General features: G+C 38.2%; 1 protein-coding gene across 1 annotated transcript in view; it reads left to right on the top strand.

Annotated features, from left to right (window-relative positions):
- Window positions 1-940: 940 nt before the first annotated feature.
- SAAL1 (serum amyloid A like 1) overlaps window positions 941-19,452 on the top strand; it is a 31,699-nt gene continuing 13,187 nt past the window's right edge. Inside the window, exons 1-9 of the mRNA XM_027581036.2 lie at window positions 941-1,095; window positions 2,455-2,568; window positions 8,657-8,740; window positions 12,076-12,155; window positions 14,023-14,082; window positions 14,217-14,332; window positions 14,669-14,849; window positions 16,736-16,818; window positions 16,907-17,095. Coding sequence (XP_027436837.1) covers window positions 964-1,095; window positions 2,455-2,568; window positions 8,657-8,740; window positions 12,076-12,155; window positions 14,023-14,082; window positions 14,217-14,332; window positions 14,669-14,849; window positions 16,736-16,818; window positions 16,907-17,095 — 1,039 coding nt within the window. The 5' untranslated portion in view covers window positions 941-963. The remainder of the gene's footprint in view (window positions 1,096-2,454; window positions 2,569-8,656; window positions 8,741-12,075; window positions 12,156-14,022; window positions 14,083-14,216; window positions 14,333-14,668; window positions 14,850-16,735; window positions 16,819-16,906; window positions 17,096-19,452) is intronic.

Raw genomic sequence — 19,452 nt, 5'->3', positions numbered from 1 at the left:
AACTGTATTTTACATATTAACAGAGTATTCTTTGTCCAGTTTTAATATAACTTAAAATTTTCTGAAAATGCAATTGCTTTGTAAATTGGAACTTTGTTTTGGCAGAAATTTTACCATCCTCTGGTTATGATTTTGAGAAGCACAGTCCCTGATGGAATCACACCTCTCTTACTCTGTAAATGTTGGGTTCACAGGGATCTGATGTGTATGTGCTAACACTGGAGACCTCTATTATGTCTTCTAGTACTTGAAGTATTAAAACACATATCATTTTATTTAATTCTATTTCTTCTTTCTGTTAGGGAGCCATATTACTATTTTTGAAATTAATGTTGAGGTAGATAATATCATCTATAAATCTCTTTCAGCAAAGTAAAGTAGGTGTGGCAAAATATTTTGTGGGGTGGGAGAGGAGCGCTGGGTCTGAGGTTGAGTACCATTGAACTAAATAGAAGCAGGAACTGAAAATACAGGGAGTTGTAATCTTGACGATATTGACGTTCTTCCTGGTGACTTATGTCTTTCCGAGGATTCCAACCACACCTGGGAAAAGAAAGAGCGCCTACTCATGCCTTGAAGGATGCCAAACCTGCCCTGAGATCAGGGGTCCGACAGCTTCGAAATTTACGTCTGCACCAGAGACACTGTCCCCGACTCCCTGTCCTTTCAGTCAGGCTAAGAGCCCCTAAGGAGATGGAATATCTGGTCCAGGGAGAGTGACAAATAACAGTTATGAATATGGTCGTGCTTGGGTCCTAGATAGGGTTGGGTAAGGGGAGATCAAGTCATCTGGGATCCCAAGCCTGTGGGCGCACAGAACGGGTATTCAGGCCGGCAGGCTCCGGGCAGTAGGGGGTGCTGTGGCGGGAGCCGCTCCGGGCGCGCCGGCCCCTCTGGCGCCAGGAGACTTATCGCCTCCTCCAGCGGCTTCCGGCGCGGCTTCTAGGAGCGGGTGGAGAAGTCATGGACCGCAACCCTTCGCCGCCGCTGCCGAATCGGGACCAGGACGAGGAGGAGGGGGCCGGGGGTGACTGCATAGGAAGCACGGTCTACAGCAAACACTGGCTCTTCGGCGTCCTCAGCGGGCTCATCCAGGTGTGGAAAGTCGCGCCCCGCGTGGGCTCGCCCACATTGCCCCAGCCCCCCTGGTCACACCTCTGGCGGCCCACTCCAGCACTCTCTCCGCGACCACCCTTCTCGAGGCATCGCGCTTAGCGTCCTGGCCGCCTCCACGGACCCCAAAACTGCGGGGAGCCACTTCCCGGTACCCCTCAACACAAAGGGAGGTAGAGTGGCAGGGATGCTGGAATGCTTACGGTTAAAATATTTTACTTTTGCATATTTTCCGAAAATGTCTGACCATGTAAATACATTGCTCGGCTTTTTGCTCCCCATTCCCACTGTCGTTTCTGAACCTCAGGGCCTAATTTATTTTGTGGACTTTTGTTGTAGTAGAATAAATGGTGATTTTGGAGTCCTGCAGCCCTGATACGAAAGCGTAGCTTCATCACCTGCTTTGGGCAAGTTACCTAACCGCTCAGAGCCTCGATTTCTCTCTCAATTTCTGTAAACTGCTTTACCTATGTTATTGTATATAGGGTTATTGTGTAGGTTAGATAAGATTATAATGGGCATAGAGTGCTTACCATGGTGTTTGGCTTATCGGAGCTCTCAATAAATGTGAACTTTCTTCTCGCACATTTCCCGGACTTACCTACTTTCAATCTCTGTTCTCTCCAGTGCATCTGCAACATAGTTGCTGGAATATTCGTCCTTATACAAACAGACAAACCAAAAAAAGCAAGCTGTTCTTGGGAACTCATTTTGGTTCTCTTTGCCTGCAGGAGAAAAATGCATATTTCTTAGTTTGGAATCCAGGGCTCCTTGCAACCTTCCCAGCTTCATCTGCCAAGACGCTCTCAACTACTCACCATTCCCCAAACCTTACTAGGCCCTTTCTTAACTCTGAACTCTTTAACTTTCTTAGGTATGTTCTTCTCCCATTCTTCACATGACAAACTCCTATTCTCCCTCAAAGACTTAGCTTAAAGATTCCCTCCTAGGAGAAGTTTGCCCACCTTTTCCAGGCATAGGTCATTGGTCCATCGTTTTTGCTTTCACTACTCTGTCCACAGTTCATTTGTATCACTTAGCCTTTTCTGTTGTGATAATTAGTTTACATGTGTTTCCACCTGTAGATCCTTAACTGCTTGAAAGCAAGGGGTTAAATATATTCATCTCTGTATTTCAACCCCAGTGCCTAGTAACAGTATTTACTCTGTGGATGTGAATGAATAGATCTGCCCAGGGTAGTAATTTCTTAAAACAAGGTTTCTGCAAGAGAAGATACTTTGAGGAAAGTGTCTTTGTGACTTGTGAATGATTATGGGATAATATTACATGATGAGTACTATGGACTGCTTTTGTCATCACTTTTCTTCCTTTCTGTTGAAGATTGTTAGCCCTGAAAACACCAAATCCAGCTCAGATGAGGAGGAGCAGCAGATGGAGCTTGATGAAGAAATGGAGAATGAAATTTGCAGAGTGTGGGATATGTCAATGGACGAGGTATGGGGTTGGAAATGAAACTGAGAAGACTGTTGGGTAAGGAGGTGGGAATGGATTTTTTTTTTTTTTTTTTTTAAGTTTCAGTCCTTAAGTCTCTGGGAAAATACTTTAGTGTCTGTAATCACTCATATGGGTATAGGGAGTGAGTTTAAATGCTAAACTTTTGTTTCTGAGCCTAGAGGATCTGAGCTGTCATTAGATTTGGTCTAAATATATAGTTCTCATGAATGCAAGAATGCTTGTAGCCCAGGAAAGTTCTGATACTTACCTGCCTTAGAGAATGCTGACCTTGTGTTTGAGAGCAGGTTAGAAGTGAGGAGACCACTGATGTACCACGATTAAATTGGAAGGGGACAAGAAGGACCCATGTGTGTATAATTGCAAAATAATATTTTAACGTTTGTATTGTACTCTGTAGCTTAACAGCATTTTCATGTGTATATTATTCCCTTTGTTTTTCACAATAACCCTGTGATATAGATAGTACCCTTATTTTACAGATAAGAAAAGACATGAAAAGAGATTGACATACATAATCTCTCACTTAATTACTTGGACTTTTGCAATAGCTTCCTGATTAAAATCCTTGTTTTAGTTTTTCACTTCCTTTCTGTCCTCCACATTGTCACGGAAGTTCTCTTTTTCCTAAAACACAGACTTAATTGTGTTCTTTTCTTCTGTCTTAAAAGTTGTCCATGGCTATTCATTGGCTTTGGCTGTTTTTTGATACAGCTTTATTGAGGCATAATTTGCACCAAAAAAGCTGTGTATTCTTGAGGTGTAATTGGTGTACAGAAACTACACATATTTAAATTGCACAATTTGAAAAATTTTGTGTGTGTATACGCACATGAAGCCGTCACTGTAATCCAGAAAGAGAACATCTCTCTCACCTTCAAAAGTTTCCTTATGCCTGTTTGTATCCCTTCCTTTTGCCCCTCCCTGCCTGCAACCTCTCCAGACAACCACCGGATCGCCCTTCTGTCACCTCAGAGTCGTTTGCACTGTCTAGTTTTATATAAATGAGATCGTATTCTTTTTTTGGAGGGGTCTGGCTCTTTCACTCAGCATCATTGTTTTAAGATTCATGCATGTTGTGTCTATTAGTAGTTTATTATTTTTTTATTGCTGAGTGACACTTCATTGTATGTGTATATCATGATTTATTCATTTATTCCTCTGTTGGTGGATATTTGAGTTGTTCGTGGTTTCTTAAAGTTAACACTGAATTTTTGTGTATAATTATGTATGGACTTATGTGTTCCTTTCTCTCGGGTAAATACCTAGAGTAGTATTGGGTCATATGGTAGGTGTATGTTTAACGTTTTTTGTTTTTTTTTTTATGTTTAATTTTTAAGAACCAGTCCGAATTGTGTTTCTTACAGGTTGTGTAAAAAATTGTGTATTTTCCCAAGTGGTTTTTACATTTTACATTACCATGAGCAGTGTACGAGATACAGGTCCAGTTTCTCCTCATCCTTGCCAATACTCTGTATGGTCACCCTTTTGATTTTAGTCATTCTAATGAGTGTGTAGTGATTCTCCTTGTAATTGTAATTTGTATTTCCCTAATTACTAACAGTGTTGACCACATTTTTATGTGTTTATTTGCAATCTGTATATCTTTTTTTTGGTGCTTGTTCAGATCTTTTGCCCACTTTTAATTGTGTTGTTTTCTTAGTTTTTTTTCCTATAAGTCTTATAATTTTAAGTTTTACTGGTGGATCTGTAATCCATTTTGAGTTAATTTTTGTGTGTGATGCAAGGTATGAATTGAAGTTCACTTTTTCTGCATATGGATGTCCAGTTATTCAAGCTCAATTTTTGAAAAGACTGTCCTTTCTCCACTGAATTGCCTTTGTATCTTTGTCAAAAATCAGTTATTCTGTATGCGTGAGTCTATTTCTGGACTCTATTTTGTTCCATTGATCTATTTGTCCATCTTTATGATTATTTTAATTACTGTACATATATAAGAAATCTTGAAATCAGGTAGTGTTAATCTTCCAACTTTGTTGTTTCTCAGAGTTGTTTTGGTTGTCCTGGATCCTTTGTATTTCCATATTAATTTTAGAATCAATTTGTCACTTTCTTCAAAATGCCTGCTAGGATTTTGACTGAGATTGAGCTGAATTTATAGATCATTTGGGGAAAGAATTGATAAATTGAACAAGGTATATCTTTCCATTTATTTAGATCCTCTCTAATTTGTTTCAGCAAAGTTTTGTAGTTTTTAGTGTATAGGTATTTCACATCTTTTGTCAGATTTATTCCTAAGTATTTCATACTTTTCCATGCTATTAAAAATGGCATTTTTAAAAAAATTTCAATATCTGTTCATTGCTAGTATGTAGAAATTCAGTTGATTTTGTATATTTTACATCCTGTAGCTGTATTTCATTTATAAAGGAAACATTTTACTACTTTTTCAATTTGAAGTGCTTTTATTTCTTTTTCTTGCACATTTGCTCTCTCCAGTATGATGTTGATTAGAAAAGTGGTGAGAGGGGCATCCTCTTGTTCTTAATTGAGCAGCAGAACATCTGGTCTTCCACCATTAATATGATGTAACTGCAGATTGAGAAAGTTCCATTCTGTCTCTAGTATGCCTAGAGTCTTTATCAGGAATGGATTTTATATTTTGTCATACTTTTGCTAAGTCAGTTGAGATGATCATGTGGCTTCTTTTTAGTTTGTTAATATGATGAACTAAGTTGACTAATTTCCGAGGTGCTAAAATCTTGTTTAGAAATTCTATCTAATTTCATGAGAGATAATTCATTTTCTTGTCATTATCTGGTTTTGGCACCGGGGTAATGCTGTCCTCACTGATTGGGAACTTTTCCCTCTTCATTTTTCAGGAAGAGTTTGTGCAGAATTAATATTATTTCTTCCTTAAATATTTGGTGGAATTCACCAGTGAAGCCATCGGAGCTTGGAGTTTTCTTTCTGGGAAGATTTTTTTTTTTTGTTTTTTGCTTGTTTACTTTTAGTTTTGTATATTTATTACTTTTAAGAAATAATAGTTTTATTGAGATAAAACTCCCTACCATAAAATTCACCATTTAGTGGTTTTTGGTGCAAAAGATTATAAATTCAATTCCTTTAATAGGTATAAATAAGGCTCTTCAGGTTACTTTGGTAGTTTATGTTCTTCAGGGAATTTATCCATTTTATCTAAGTTGTCAAATTTATTGGCATAAAGTTCTTCATAACATTATGTTATTTTCCTTTATCTGTAGAATCTGTAGTGATAGCACCTCTCTCATTCCTGATATTAGTAATTTGTAACTTCTGTCTTTTTTCCCTTCATCATTCTGGCTAGAAGTTTAATTTATTGATCTTCATGGAGAACCAGCCTTTGGTTTTGTTCATTTTCTCTGTTGCTTTACTGTTTTCTATTTCATTGATTTCCATTTTGATCTCTATTATTTTCCTCCTCCTATTCACTCTTTTAATTTGCTCTTTTTTAATATAGGCATGTAACACTATAAATTTTTAACTGTTGCTTTGGCAGAATCCCACAGACTCTGATATGTTGGGTTTCCTCTCATTTAGTTTAGTTCTAATTTTCCTTTCATTCTTCTTTGGCTAATGGGTTATTTAGCAGTACATTGTTTAGATTTCAAATATTTGGGAGTTTTTCAGTTATCTTTCTGTTACTGAAGTCTGTGAACGCTCTGAATCCTTTTAAAAATATATTTAGACTTGTTTTATAGCCCAGAATGTGATTTATCTTGGAAATTTTCCATGTTCACTGAAAAAGAATGTGTATTCTGCTGTTGCTGGGTGGTGTCCTATATATATGTGTGTGTATACATATATACACACACACACACACACACACACACACATATGTCAGATCAAGTTGGTTGATCTTTCAAGTCTTTTTCTACTTGTTTTATAATTATTGAGAAGCTATGATTTAAAAAAAATTTTTAAAGAACTAGAACCTATTTTTAAAATGAAATCTTAATGTGAAATCCTCAAATATGAAATAGGTAAAACAGAGCTGCTGTTTGAATAAGATTGTTGGTAGAAGGCAGGGTCATGTTCTTGGCCTCCTTTTCACCTTCTTAGGGTAGCTCTTGAAGTACCTCTAGAGAACTGAGATGTCCACTGATCACTGGTGTAAAGTCCTTCCAGCCTATCTCCTACCATTGATGTTTGAGCAGGACCAGAGACTTCAGATGCTTTCTGCATTTTCATGTGTTCATGCTCTGTTCATGTCCCTGTCTGCCTGGAATGGCCTCCAGCCAGCAAAATCTTTCTCATCTTTTATGGCCCAGCCTAAATGTCACCTTCTCTGTGATGCCTCCTCAGACACTCCAAATGGAATTCATCTCTTCTGTGCTCTCGTGAAACGTGTTCACTCTGTTGCATAACACTTACCTAGTTATTCAGCCTTTGTGTCCTCTGATAGATTTAAGTTCCTTCTCTTAAAAGCTTAATGTCACCTCTTCAGAGGTACCTTCTGTGTCTGAAGTAGCCCCCCCACATCTTGGCTTCTGGCACATACTATCTTGTCTCTCTTCTTTGTAGCACTTACATCAGTTGTTTATGGGTTTATTGTTTGCTCATCCCTCTAGAATAAAAATTCCATGAGACTGGGACCTTATCTAGCTTGTTCACTGATGTGTCCCCCCAGAGCTTCAAACAGTGCCTGTTGCTTGGGTTTTGCAGTAAATACTTGGTGAAGAGTGAATGAATGAATGCATTAGTGACTGAATGAACAGCTGAGGGGTAGCATGGTGTTCTGATTAAGAGCATGTCCGTGAGTCAGACTCATCTGGGTTCTGTTCTCCTGGCTTTGTTCTACTGATTGTATAATCTTGGGCAAGTTGCTTAACCTTTTAAAACTTCTGTTTATTAGTGGAATGGGACTAATAATAATAACTACTTTATAGGGATCTTTTGAGAATTAAATAAGATAGTATGCAAACCACTTCGCTGTGTTAATGACCACTTGCTCAATAAATGTTAATTGCCGTTATTATTATTGGTGTTGATATTGTTAGACTACCTAACCCTGTGCTACCCTAGGAATTACTAACTACCGTTTAAATAAATCACTCTCTGCATGCCCTAAGAGTTGCTGACATGACAAACAGCACTCTAAACACTTCGAGTGGGGAGCATCTTTTGCTGTGACTTTCAGTTTGGAGTGTATCTTTGAAAATACTGTTTTCTCTGATTGTGCTCTCAATAATTACAGGACGTCTCTTCTAGTCAGCAGTCATGCAGGTTACCTTGGTTTCAGCTGCTCTGAAGGATTACTGCCTCTGTCTTTGGGGTGCCTCCAGGGCCCTTTGAAGAGCATTTTTACTTAAGCCACCACAGCTTCTGGTTTTAAGTTAAGCTATTGCAAATATACACTTCAAGTTTGAAAATCCGAGGCAATTGACCATCAAAAACTTCATTTTATTTAAATATTGTACAACACAGATCTCCACAGCAAACTGATTTGGTCTTGGAGCGTGCAAGATTGGATCACATGACCACTCCGGGTTCATTCACCTGTACCCTGTAGGCACCGTGGCCTGAGCAAACTCTAGGAAGGAGATATGAAGCTGTCGCAGTTACACTGTGATCAGAATTATTTTCTGTTGAGAATTTTGAAAGTGTAAGTTCTGATTTGGGGCATGACCCAAGTAGGGGTTTTAACCTGTTTCCCCCATTGTGTTTTAAGATCTTAGAAGACAGGAATTAGGAGTTTTATGTTTTTCCCCACCCCAGTGTCTGGCAGGATACCTGGCAGCTAGCAAATGTGTTTGAATGAGTTAACATTCCTGGTGGCTAGAAAGATCATTAAGGTAAATGCATTCAAGGCAGAAAAAGGAAGATATTCCTGGAGTATCACAGTTAGTTTAAATTTGTTTATGGATTTGTTCCATTGCTTTGGGACCACATAGCACAAAGACTCTCTAACATTACTTTTGTGTAATCATACAGTTCCTAACCTATGGCTTTTTTTTCTTGAGCCTGAAAGGAGGTATACATAGAATATTTTTTTTAAATGGTTGTCTGAACTATGGGGTTTAAAGAGGACTATTCAGCATCCAAATTAATAATCATTTTTTATTTTCAGGATGTGGCTCTATTTCTCCAAGAATTTAATGCTCCTGACATATTTATGGGAATATTGGCCAAATCCAAATGTCCTCGATTAAGAGTAAGTATGTACATTTTTAAAGCTTCCTCTTTGGAGCAATAACAGCAGATAGTGCTAGATAGTCTTTCATTTTTCTCACTTTAATTTTCTCGCTGGCCACAAATCAGTCAGCAGATTTTTATTGAACATTGCCTGGCACTCGATAATGTGCTGTTTAAAACTATTAGAGTGGGTTGGACCAGGGAGATCAATACTTTCATTTAACCGCTGTGGGAAACAGGCATAACCAAAGTTATGTTCCTAATATGTGGCAGAAGGGGGAACATTGCCCGGACCTCCCATTTCTGTTGATTGCTCTTTTTTTTTTTTTCCCATAAAATCCTCCGTTGCTTAAAAACCTTCATTCTGAACTCAGCCTGACACTCAGGACTTTCCATAATCTGAATCTAATTCAGCTTTCCAGCATAAAATCTATTGTGCAGATGGTGCTTCTAATTTAGCAAGGCCTGCCACTCCTTGTCTCAGCTTACTGCGTTGATCACCATCTCCATGCCTCCCTTCATATGCCCTCCATCCCTCTCAAGAGTCACATCTGTTACCACAGGAGCTGCATTTCTTCTAAGCCTTCCCAAATAAGTAAGCTCTCAATGGCCATTGCTGATTGTAAGCTCCCTAGAGGAATTATCTCTGCTTCTCATTTAGTCTTTATCTACGCTGTGTGCAGTGGATTGTGTTTCTGTGTCATTTAGGTTGGGATGTGCTATGCATATCGTGGGTGATTAGTAAATATTAAGTAGTTATACTTATGAATAACTGCTGTTTACTCAGTATTTGGTTTTACTACTCTGTGAGATAGGAATTTATCTTCACTTTATAAATAAATGAGCTAAGTCTCTGGTTAATGTGTCCAGGGTCATACAACTGGGAAAGAATGGAGCTGGGATTTGAGCTGAGCCCGCCTGACTTCAGTATAACCACTGTGCTGTATTACCTTTCTTTCTTTGAAATTATGAAGTGGAGAATTCTGTAGTATATTTTTACAAATTGAATGCTGAATTCAAATTTCATTTAGGACAGTGTTCTACCTGAATTGGGACCTGATGAATTGACGAACCGCTTTTTCCTGGGGTCATTGTGTTGATAGAAAAATTTGACAGTTGATAATGATTTTTCTCCTGGACTTTTCGAGCTTAAATACGTTGACTCATGATTAGTACTTAAAGAAAATAAGCTTATGTCAGTAATGGTACCTTTCAGGAATTAGTCATATCATTATATATGCCTGTGAGCCACAGTCTGTCTATAGCAGTGATCCTCTGCCTTGGCCACATGTTAGAATGGAACACGGGTTCGCCAACTTCGGCATGTCCCAGAACCACCGATTACAGGGCCACCCCTGAGTTTCTGATCATTATGGTAGGATCGAGGATTTCTAACAAGTTCTCCAATGATGCGAGTGCTCTGGAGGAGAGCCCACATTTTGAGAAGCTTTGCCATTGGGACCTTTTAAAAATCCTGAGTTAGGCCTTACCCAGATAAGTTGAAACAGAATTTCCAAGTGTGAGACTCCACACAACTTATAAAGTTCCCTCAACTGATTCTGGCTAGCAGCCAAAATGAGAAATGTCTTTGATTGGAAGTTCAGTCATTCTCCCTTTAATTTGTAAGGAAATGTATGTGTCTCTCTGCTGCTTCTGTTCTCCTTTAATCTTTCCCCAGCATTTGACAACCCTCATTTTATTGAAGCTTTCCCTTCCTATAGCTTTGGTGCCACCTTACTCTCCCGGTCTCTGACCTCTTCAGTCACTTCTCTGTCACTTTTATTGGCTTTTTTCTTTCTTCGTACACAGAGTGTGGACTCCTTCTAAGCTGCAGGCCCAGATCCCGTGTCCTCTTTAAATTCATTTCCTTAGTGAGCTCATCCACTCTTTATACCTTTAAGTTGCAAGTCTGTGCCTGTGGGATCAAAGCTGCGCCCTTGCTTCTGATTTCTGGTGTCACATCTTCAACTTTCTTTAGGCATTCTGTACTTGCTGGCTGTATTTTCCAGTCCAGAATTCCATATGTCCTGACTCAGTGATGAACACACTTACCTGGTCATAAAAATGATGTACTGTGTTTGGTAAGCACTAGTTTCCTGGGCCCTACCCTGGAGATTCTGATTCAGTAGCTCTGAGATGGCACTCAGAAATCTGTATTTTTAACATGTTCCCCGCTCTAATGAGTCTATGTTCCAGCAAGTTTGGAAACTAACTGCCTAACTGAGTTCACTATATCCTTTCCTACACTTTCTTTTCCCATTTTCCTGTCAGTGGGACCAATAGTTCTGACTAGAAAAAAATGAAGAAACTTGAAACCTAGGAGTGAGGTTCAACTGCCTTCTCCTTTTGCCCCTCATCAGATTATTTTGCTTTCAGCTTGAGTCTCAGCTTTATCCCTTTCCACGCCTGCCATCACCACCCTCATCTCTGCACCCTGATTACTGAGATGCAGGATGGCATAGTTGGTAAATGCTCAGGTTCTGGAGCTCTGCTCTCGCCTAGGCGGAGATCCTGGCAGGTTGCTTAACTGCTCTGTGCTTTAGTTCCCCCTCATCTGAAAAATGGGGATGGTAACAGTACCTGCCTCATAAATTATTATATGAAAATTATATTTTCATATAAATTTTCATAAAATTTCATATAAATTATTATATGAAAAATAATATGTGGGAAGTGCTTGGAGTAGTGCCTGTGCCTAGTAGTGCCTAGTACGTGCTAAGTAAACATCTTCTGTTATTACTGTGAGGTTATTAACTTCCTTTAACATTTTCCACCATCATGCACTATGCATTTTGCTGCCGACAAAATCTTCCTAAAATAACATTGCAGTATGCTGCCCCCTTCCTTGATCTTTATGGGTGCACATAACCTCCTAGATTAAATCTAATCTTTTCAGCATGGCATTCCAGTCCCTTAGTCCTGATCCTTTTTACCTGCTGTATTTATCTCATGTTATTCTCCAATTTTGTACAACAGTCAGGCTGCTCTCTTTAGGGTTCGGTGTATTAGCCATGTGCATTATTCCCTTCCTGCCTTTGCTGATACTTTTCCACTTGTCTGAATGTCTTTCTTCTTGTTTGCATGTCTATATCCTACTAACCATTTAAGACTGAGTTCATCCGTAAGATTTAAGACTGAGTTCATCCGTAAGATTTCTTTTTCCATAACTTGTGCCTGCCTTTGATCTTTCTTTTTCTTGGGTCTTTCATCCTGTCAAATGCTGTAAACTTTTCAAGATTAGCGTACTTCTTCTTCCCCCATACTGACTCATGAAAGTTTTTTTTCAAGTTGTTTATTTTTGTCTTTTATCTTCAAGACATTGTGACCTATGACCTGTGACATTTGATTTGGCAGGAAATCTGTGTGGGAATTTTAGGTAATATGGCCTGTTTCCAGGAGATATGTGTGTCCATCAGCAGTGATAAAAATCTTGGGTAAGTTTTACTGTATAAGAATTATGTTTTTACAAAATAAGTTAACACTTCATATCCCTAAGGAAATTCTAATACATAGGAGATACAGGAACATTTTATGAAATGTAGTATTTCCTTTCTCCTGATGAATAGTCTCCAGGAACTTCATTGTATATTGATGGTAGCTAGGGGCTTTCACAGTTTTTAATGGGCATGACTGAGGATTTAGGCCTGTTTCTTTATTGGTAGCAAAAGGACAAACCTTCAGTAGGTGGTAAGCCTGACAAGATAAGACCCTGAGGGGCAAAGGTTGGCGATGGGGCCCCTGACCAGAGTCCCAAATAATTTAGGCTCAGGGAATCCAATGGCTCAGAAGAGCTAGAGTCTGGAAAAACTAGACTTAGTAACCAGGGTTACCCTGAGAACTCTTGACTAAGATCAGGGGATAGGGCTTATTGACAGACTAGAAGATACAGGGTTGCCTCCATGATTCAAAGGCTTTCATATTTTCGCTTGGAGGTTAGTTCTATTTTAAATGCAGGAAAATTTTAAGCAGAGGGTTTTTTAGTGGTGGAAACCCTAGTGGTTACTTTAAGAGATCTGAGAAAACCCTGAAATTGTATGCTAAACTTTGAATGTATTCATTTTTTAGGCAGAGAGTTCATGGCTGTTAATCAGAATTTCAAAGAAATTTGTGCCCACACTAGATTAAGAAAAGTGTTCTAGGTGGTTATCATCAGCTAGGGTTGTGAGGGTTTATCGCAGGATTTAAGTACCTGGGTCTCTAAAATAGCGGTAATTACCTCTTCTATGTGTGCAGTGACTTTAAAATCCTGATTTAAGGTCTTTATTCCTCAGTAATTTAAGTCATTCATGGAGTAAATGACCCAGGATTATATTTGGTCTCTAGTGGTCCCTATCAAAAATCTAAGAATGAGGGGCACCTGGGTGGCTTGGTTGAGCATCTGCCTTCGGCTCAGGTCGTGATCCTGGAGTCGTGGGATCGAGCCCCGCATCAGGCTCCCTGCTCAGCGGGGAGCCTGCTTCTCCTTCTCCCACTCCCCCTGCTTGTGTTACTTCTCTCGCTGTGTCTCTCTCTGTCAAATAAATAAATAAAATCTTAAAAAAAAAAAAATCTAAGAATGAGTCATGTTAAAATTAATATGGAACAATTTACATTGGTGATGGGATATGAATTTGTTCAGCTACTTTAGAGAAGTTGGGCATTATTTTGTTAAACTGGAATATGGGCAATGCAGATACTGTGATCAAACTATCCCACTGTATATAGTAAGATAAACTGTGCATACGTATATCAGCCAAAAAGTATTGGAGGAGCATTGCTTGATATGGCCCCAGTTAGAATCAACCCACATATCCATCAGCAGTAGACTGGAAAAATAAATTGTTTTATATTCATATGATGGAATATTCTGCAGCAATGAATCAAAGAACGATCACTATGGGAAAACAAGGGTAGATCATAAAGACATGGTGTTGAGCAAAAGAACTAAGACTCTAAAGAATACATACAGTATAATTTTTTCACATAACATTCAAAGCCAAAATATATGGAATAATAAAACTATGGAGTAAAACAAGGAAATAATTGCTGGAAAAGTCCAGGTAGTAGTCATTTCCAGGTGGGAAAGAGAATTGTGATTTGGAAGGGACACACAAAGCCTACAGAGAGATGTAGCACTGTTCCGTTTTTTGTAAATACGTATTTGCTTGATAACTGTTCATTAAGTATAAATTTATATCTATAGGCTTTCTTGTATATATACTATATTTCACAATGAAAATGTTGAAGAAATTAAATAACTCTACCTAGATATTTGAAATGAGAGAAGTGATGCATATTGGGTTAACTTTTTTGTTTTTATAGACAGGTGTTATTGCACTGTTTGTATGATTCAGACCCTCCTACTCTTCTGGAAACGAGCCGGTATGCTTTCTTCTTTCTATGGGTTCTGTATATTCACTCATACAGGAATCTAGGACCATAGAGTTAATTCTTCATTCTTGAATTTCCTTTACTGTTTTTCAAACATAGTTACTAAGCTCATGTTTATCTTGTAGGTTGTTGCTTACTTGTCTTTCCCAGACAGAAGTAGCCAGTGTCTGGGTTGAAAGAATCCGGGAATATCCAGCTATTTATGATAGCATTTGTTTCATTATGTCAAGTTCAACAAATGGTAAGTCACCATGTAATCTAGGAGAAATTTTTGGTTATATTTAATTGTTAGGAAACCATGTAACTATTTCTGGAGGTTGCTTAAAAAAAGCTTTAAGTATAAGGTAAAGTATTTTGATTCAAGATATAAAATTTCTTCTTAAGCTACCAGGATACTGACAAGTCTTCATTTAAAAATGAAGGAAGACAAGCAAATTAAAACAAAGGAGGTGAATAAATTGCCCTCTGAATAAGTAATGATTTGGCAAGATTTGGCTTTCTTGGAATAGCTTTAGGAATTTTGATTAACCTTACTGTTTTTAAACTTTGTTTCTCATATTTGTTTTATTGTCTGCAGTTGACTTGCTGGTCAAGGTGGGGGAGGTTGTGGACAAGCTTTTTGATTTGGATGAGAAGTTAATGTTGGAATGGATTAGAAATGGGGCTGTTCAGCCTCTGGACCCACCCCAGGAAGATTCTGAAGAGCAGCCAGTGTTTAAGATTGTGCCCTGTGTACTTGAAGCTTCAAAACAAGTACGGTAAGTGAGCTCTTTTGTGCAAAATGTTCTGGGAAAATCCAGTTGCTAGAAATATCCTTAGATAGAAGTTTTAGTTTCTTTTCAACGGGGTGAATAACGCCCTGTCAATCTTTGTCAGGTTGGATTCACTACTAATATTTGTGATGACAGTGTGTTTGCTGTTTTCAAAAATCATAATGGTTACAAAGTACCTATTCTAATATTACTTAGCTATAGCCTGTTTTCCAGCATGAAGTATGGTTACTGTCTTAAAATTTTCTGCAGTTTTGTGTAATTTAAGTCAAATAGAAAAGATTTTCTTGTGTTTTGTTTTCCATCAAACATTTAACAACTTTTTCAGTTATTGTCAGACATCGTTTGTTTTCTTGCTTCTTATGTATATATGTCAGTCTTGGATAAGTGAGTTTTGGGCTCTGATGTCTTGCCAAGAGTGATTGCTAGGTGTTGCAGATTATTAAAACTTTCTTGCTAGTCACTAGAAAATTAACATGTGAATTGATCTGCTTAATGGTCAATTGTTTATTCTTTGTGCTGAATAACCCATAGTAAAGTCTGTGAATTTTATGTCTTTTATCCAAGTGAGGATTAAACTCATCATCTTTCCTCCAAACCTGCTTCTTCACTGTTCTCAATCTCAGTGAATGATGCAATCATTATAGGATGATGTGGAAGTCATTACTGACTTTTCCTCCCCATCCTGCTCTTTTTCCACGGCCAGTCAACCTCCCAAAACTTGTTCCTGACTTTTTCTAGGGTCTCATCCATCACCCGGCCACTGTCTCTTACCTAGTAACTGCGGCATTTTTCCAAACCTGGACTGTAGAGCCATCTTTCCAAAGCACATGCTCATCATACCACTTTCATGCTTTGGACTCTTCCATGGCTTTCCTTAGGATGAGGTCCAGATTTTTTTTAAAGCATGGCTTACAAGGATCTAGTGCTTCTCCATCCTTATTACTTGTTCTATGTGTTTCAGCCATGTGAAATTTCTTTCATCAACAAAACCAAGCTCTTTTGTCTCCAAGCCTTTGCATATCATGTCTCTTTTATTTCAAACACTTCTCCTGCAGCTCTGTGCATAAACATCATTTGTCTTAACATACCTTCCTGACTCTCCAAACTTAAAAATTTTAAGTCTGCTTGCCGTATGGTCCTCTAGCACCTTGGACTTCTTTTAGTATTAATTCATATCACTTTATCATAATTGCCCTTTAATTCTCTTCTCTCCTTTAGACTATAAACTTCATGAAGATAGAAACAGTGTTTTACACATCTCTGTTTTCCCAGCTGCTTAACATAGTGCCTGAAAATAGTAGGTACTGAAGTATTTGCTGAATCATCTTTTTTATCATCCACTAATTTTTTTACTTAACTGTTTGAGGAACTAAGATTGTGAGTTTCTAGGAATCCAAGCTGTTGATCACAAAAATTATGCTTAACATGGTTTTAGTATTCTCAGCTAGGGAGCCAGGGGAGTGGTGAAGTCTTGTGAACGTCCTTCCCGTCGGTGCTTGCGGCAGTGGGCCTTTCATTCATTATATAAATGTTTTAGTCATTTTTCTTCCTGATTATGCCAGAATGAGGAAGTATCACCTAGAAGGTTTTTGCATTGTTGCTTTTGTGGGACAGGACAAAATAAACCTTTTACTTCTTGTCCTTGTGTGATGATGATATTCCATAATATTTCTTTGTTTTTTGACTGTTCCTACCTGCTCCCCCCTTGAAATGTAAGCTCTGGTGAGCACCGAGTCTTTGTCCTGTTCCCTGATTTATCCTCAGCACCTGGGGCAGTGACTAGTACAAAGTGATAAAAGTATTTGTTGAATGAGTGAATGATTGCAGTCCTATAGAGTTGTTGATTCAGTGCTTTTGCTTTTTGTATGTAGTTCTGAAAATCCAGAAGGGCTCGATGTTTACATGCATATCTTACAGCTGCTTACCACAGTGGACGATGGAATTCAAGCAATTGGTAAGGTGTTTTATAGGGAAGCACTGGAGGTACTCATTGAATTGTTTTCTATTGTTATATGACTATTTGCTTTATCATTTTTATTAAGTACAGTGTCCTGATACTGGAAAAGACACTTGGAATTTACTTTTTGACCTGGTCTGCCATGAATTTTGCCAGTCTGATGATCCACCCATCATACTTCAAGAACAGAAAACAGTGCTAGCTTCTGTTTATTCAGTGTTGTCTGCCATTTATGCGTCACAGACTGAACAGGAGTATCTAAAGATAGAAGAAGGCAAGTACCATTTTAGTTCACTAAAGTAAATTCTAGTCTGTCAGATTTTTTATTTTTTTATTTTTATTAAAAAAATTTTTTTTTTTAAAGATTTTTTATTTATTTATTTGACAGACAGCGAGAGAGGGAACACAAGCAGAGGGAGTGGGAGAGGGAGAAGCAGGCTTTCTGCCGAGCAGGGAGCCCGATGCGGGTCTTGATCCCAGGACCCTGGGATCATGACCCGAGTCGAAGGCAGATGCTTAACGACTGAGCCACCCAGGCGTCCAATATTACATGCTTAATACAAAAAATTTGCAAAATTTATAAAAGGAAGCATAGCACTTGTAATCCCACTATCCAGAGGTAATTATTATATACTTATAGGCATATATATCTTTTATTTTTATTTTTTTATTTTTTAAAGAACTTATTTATTTATTTGACAGAGAGAGAGTGAGAGCAGGAACACAAGGGGGAGTGGGAGAGGGAGAAGCAGGCTTCTTACCGAGCAGGAAGCCCGATGTGGGACTCGAACCCAGGACCCCGGGATCATGACCTGAGCCGAAGGCAGATGCTTAACGACTGAGCCACCCAGGCGCCCCCTTTTTCTGCGGGGGGGGGGGCATATATATCTTTAAGTCCTGCTTTTTAGGCAACTTTTCTCATTTAGAAGTACAATATGAATATTTTCCTGTGTAAACAAATGGTTTTTCACAGAGTGATTTTTTTTTATGACTACAATTAAATCCAGGATCTATCTAGAATTTATTCAGGTGTTATGTGTGAGGTATGGTTTTAGCTTTTTTCCAGATGGCTACTCAGTTGTCTTACCAGCATCATTTAGTGAATAAACCAGTTTATCCACACTGATTTGAAATTTTATCATTTACTGTGTTCTGAGTTTCCCTATATATTTTATTCCCTTCTATCACTCTACTCATGTGTCAGTAGCTGTAGTTTTTACATGTTTTAATGTAGAGTAAGGGTAGTTCCCTTTCATCCTCATTTTTCGAAATGGTTTTGACTATTATTCTTGTTTAACACTGAATTTGATTAACAAGTTACGAAGACAAAAACTTCCTGATATTTTTATTGGGATCATGTTAAATTTAAGTGTCCAAGAACATGTTACACTTTTCCATTTGTTCAAGTCTTATTTTATGTTCTCAGTAACGTTTTATGATTTTCTTCATGAAGATCTTGCATATCTCTCTTAGGCTTATTCCTAGTTATTTTATCTTTTGAGTTGCTGTTGTCTGTCACATCTTTTTTTCCATTAATTATTGCTGTTGGAATATATGAGAGTTATTGATTCCTGTATATTAGTATTGCATTTGGTAGTTACCTTACTGAATTCCCTTACTATTTTTAATAGTTGTCTCTGTGATAATCTTGGGTTTTATCTGATTCCGCTTTGGATTTAAGTTAGATATGTTTTATCATTTTTCTGCCCCTGATTTTTTTCTCTTATTTAATGGGTTGCCTTGTGCCTCTGGTGGTAGAAAACATCCTTACCTTGTTCCTGACTTTATTGGAAATGATTCTAGTGTTTCACCATTAGTCATGATACTGCTATTTACCTTTTACCCTTTAAGGAAAATTAATCCATTCCTATTTTATTGAGAGTTTTCAATAAAAAATGAACGATGAAGGGCGCCATTATGTATATTTACGTTTAAATAAACCAATATATGGTTTGTGTATGTGGTTCTAACATTTAGGAAGGTACATATTTTTCATCTAATGGTTACCTTTATAATTACAGCTGCTCCAAAAATAGCATTATAACTGCTCTCCAGTCCTTAAAAAATCATTAAGATCTAATAACTTAGAAGATATATATCGGTGTTAACAATTCCTTATCAATTTTTCCTGGTACTTTCAAATTACAAATTCAAGCCTCAGGGATTGCATTCCTGAATTATATTTTAAAATATCATTTTAGGGGCACCTGGATTGCTCAGTTGGTTAAGCGACTGCCTTTGGCTCGGGTCATGATCCTGGGGTCCTGGGATCAAGCCCCACATCAGGCTCCCTGCTCAGTGGGGAGCCTGCTTCTCCCTCTGACCCTCTCCCCTCTCATGCTGTTTCTCTCTCCCTCTCTCTCTCTCAAATAAAATCTTAAAAAAAAATAAAATATTTTAAGTTTTTTCTTCAAGAGCAGTAATTTTGTGTAGGATCTCCTTGTGTTTCATAATTTTAATTTTCTTCACTAAAAACACCAACTGTCTTTACTCCCATTCCCCTTGCTTTGCCCCTCTGTCTTTCTGACGTCTGCGTGCCTTTCTGTCCTCCACGTGCCTTTGTGTTTTGAGCGGTGTCCTCCCTCCTTTGTGCTACCACCAGCTTTGCCTTCATTTCGATGGTGGCTTGAA

Source organism: Zalophus californianus, chromosome 11 (genome assembly GCF_009762305.2).
Source record: "Zalophus californianus isolate mZalCal1 chromosome 11, mZalCal1.pri.v2, whole genome shotgun sequence".
In the NCBI taxonomy this organism is placed as follows: Eukaryota; Metazoa; Chordata; class Mammalia; order Carnivora; family Otariidae; genus Zalophus; species Zalophus californianus.
The sequence above is the reverse complement of the archived record's forward strand: the minus strand, read 5'-3'. Positions and strand labels throughout refer to the sequence as shown.